General features: G+C 35.1%; 1 protein-coding gene across 1 annotated transcript; it reads left to right on the plus strand.

Moving 5' to 3' along the window:
- Window positions 1-134: 134 nt before the first annotated feature.
- On the plus strand, window positions 135-1,845 carry CBG19480 (the record flags this gene model as incomplete). The annotated part of the gene is made up of 3 exons (XM_002646452.1): window positions 135-245; window positions 288-419; window positions 1,474-1,845. 3 exons carry the CDS (start codon window positions 135-137, stop codon window positions 1,843-1,845), a joined length of 615 nt encoding a protein of 204 aa, XP_002646498.1.
- Window positions 1,846-1,943: the final 98 nt, after the last annotated feature.

Genomic DNA, 1,943 nt, shown 5'->3' on the forward strand with positions numbered 1-1,943 from the left:
TTTTTGGAATCTTTTTCGAAATCCAAAATTTTCAAATTACAGTGTTGGCATCGAAAACGTCGAGGATATCATTGGAGACTTGAAGCAAGCCTTGACTCAGCTGTAGTTCTTTTTTTCAGTCTTATATTTAGAAAATGATCGATTTCAGAGAATGGTCATCAGGTGTTAATATATCTTCAAGCAGATCGATTGGAATCGATTTGGGAACTACAAACTCATGTGTTGGGGTTTATCAGAATGGAAAGGTGTGTCTTGAGGGTCTCATCTTCAATTCCCCTGGTTTTCAGATCGAAATCATTGCAAATTTCGAAGGAAACCGAACCACACCATCCTATGTGGCATTCAATGAAACTGAACGACTTATTGGTGACGCTGCCAAGGATCAAGCGTCTCGTAATCCAGAAAACACAGTTTCCAACGTATCAAAATATTTTTTGATACCTTTTATAGGGACCGAGATAATTAAGCTCAAAGAGATTGTGGAGTACTGTCGTGCGATGAAGAGATGAACAAGGTCGAATGCACCTTATCCTAAAACGTGTCACGTGTCACATTACGATCTGATTGGACATACTCTGTGTGTAGAGAGTTTTCGACGGAAATCATTACAAATGAATGAGCCATTTTAATTGCTCATTGAGGATTCGAAATGGTTTCTTATCAGTTCAATGAAAATTGGTTTTTCTTTATGCAAACATTTCTGATGTTTCCTTTTTTCACTTTGATAAGAAAACGAAATGGGAGAAAAAAGAAAAATAAGCAATTTCAAGGAAAATTCTGGAAATTCTCATTAGAGCGCATTTTCTGATTTTTGAATTTTTTCGAAAGAATTTTTTTCGAAAATTTCAAAACCGCGCCAGAATTTCATAGAATTCTCATCAGAGTGCATTTGCAAATGTGTCTACTAAAAATGTCAAAAAAATCGCTCAAAAAATTGAATTCCCGCTCATTTTTTGCGGATTCTCCTTAGAGCGCATTTGCATTTTTCTTTTAAAAGTTCGATTTCTGAAATAAAAATGAAATTTGCATTCACAAAAGTTTGAATTTTTTCCGAAAAAAATTTTAAAAATTGTAAATTTTTCAATGAATTCTCATTAGAGCGCACTTTCTAAAATTAATAATTATTGAATTTCCAAAAACCTAAAAACCTAATTTTTGACAAAATTCTCATTAGAGCGCATTTGCTTTTTATATGCAAAAATTTCGAATTTGAAGCAGATTTTTCTTTATTTTCGATAAATTACATTTTTTTAGGAATTCAAAAAGTTCAAATTCGCGGCGTATTCTCAATAGAGCGCATTTTCTAAAATCCACAAAAAATTTGAAAATTTCCGGAAAAATTCGAAAAATTAGTCGTTTTCAGGGGAAATTCTCGACAGAGCGCATTTTCATCATTTCTCGAAAATTCAAATTCGCGCCCTTATTCTCAATAGAGCGCACTTTCCTAATCCCACGAAATTCAATATTTTCCAGGCGAAATTCGGCTCGGACGTTGGACTAATGCTTGTGGTCGGTGGAGACGTCGTCGACTCCTTCACCCGTATCCTTCCAGATGGTTCGAATCTTTGGAAATCCGCCGATATCATTAAAATTATCACGGAATTCGGTTTATTAGTCCTATCCCGGGACCAGTCCCATCCAATGGCCACAATAGAAAAAATGTCTGAAATTCCCAAAAATTTGGCTGAAAAAATCGAGATGATCGTAGATGATGTGTGTCCTGTGTCGGCAGTCAGTTCGACACGACTTCGAGCGGCGATTTCCGCGAAAAAATCGATAAAATATGCGACGCCGGATGAGGTTATCGATTATATACGGATCAATGATTTGTATCGATCTTCTTGATTTTTTTTTAAATTGTCGAAAAAAATAGGTTTTGGAATTTTTTCTTGAGAAAATTGTCATTTTCTAGGTCTCTCTGATGAATTGCTACATATTTTTTG

Source organism: Caenorhabditis briggsae (genome assembly GCF_000004555.2).
Source record: "Caenorhabditis briggsae complete genome, chrI, whole genome shotgun sequence".
In the NCBI taxonomy this organism is placed as follows: Eukaryota; Metazoa; Nematoda; class Chromadorea; order Rhabditida; family Rhabditidae; genus Caenorhabditis; species Caenorhabditis briggsae.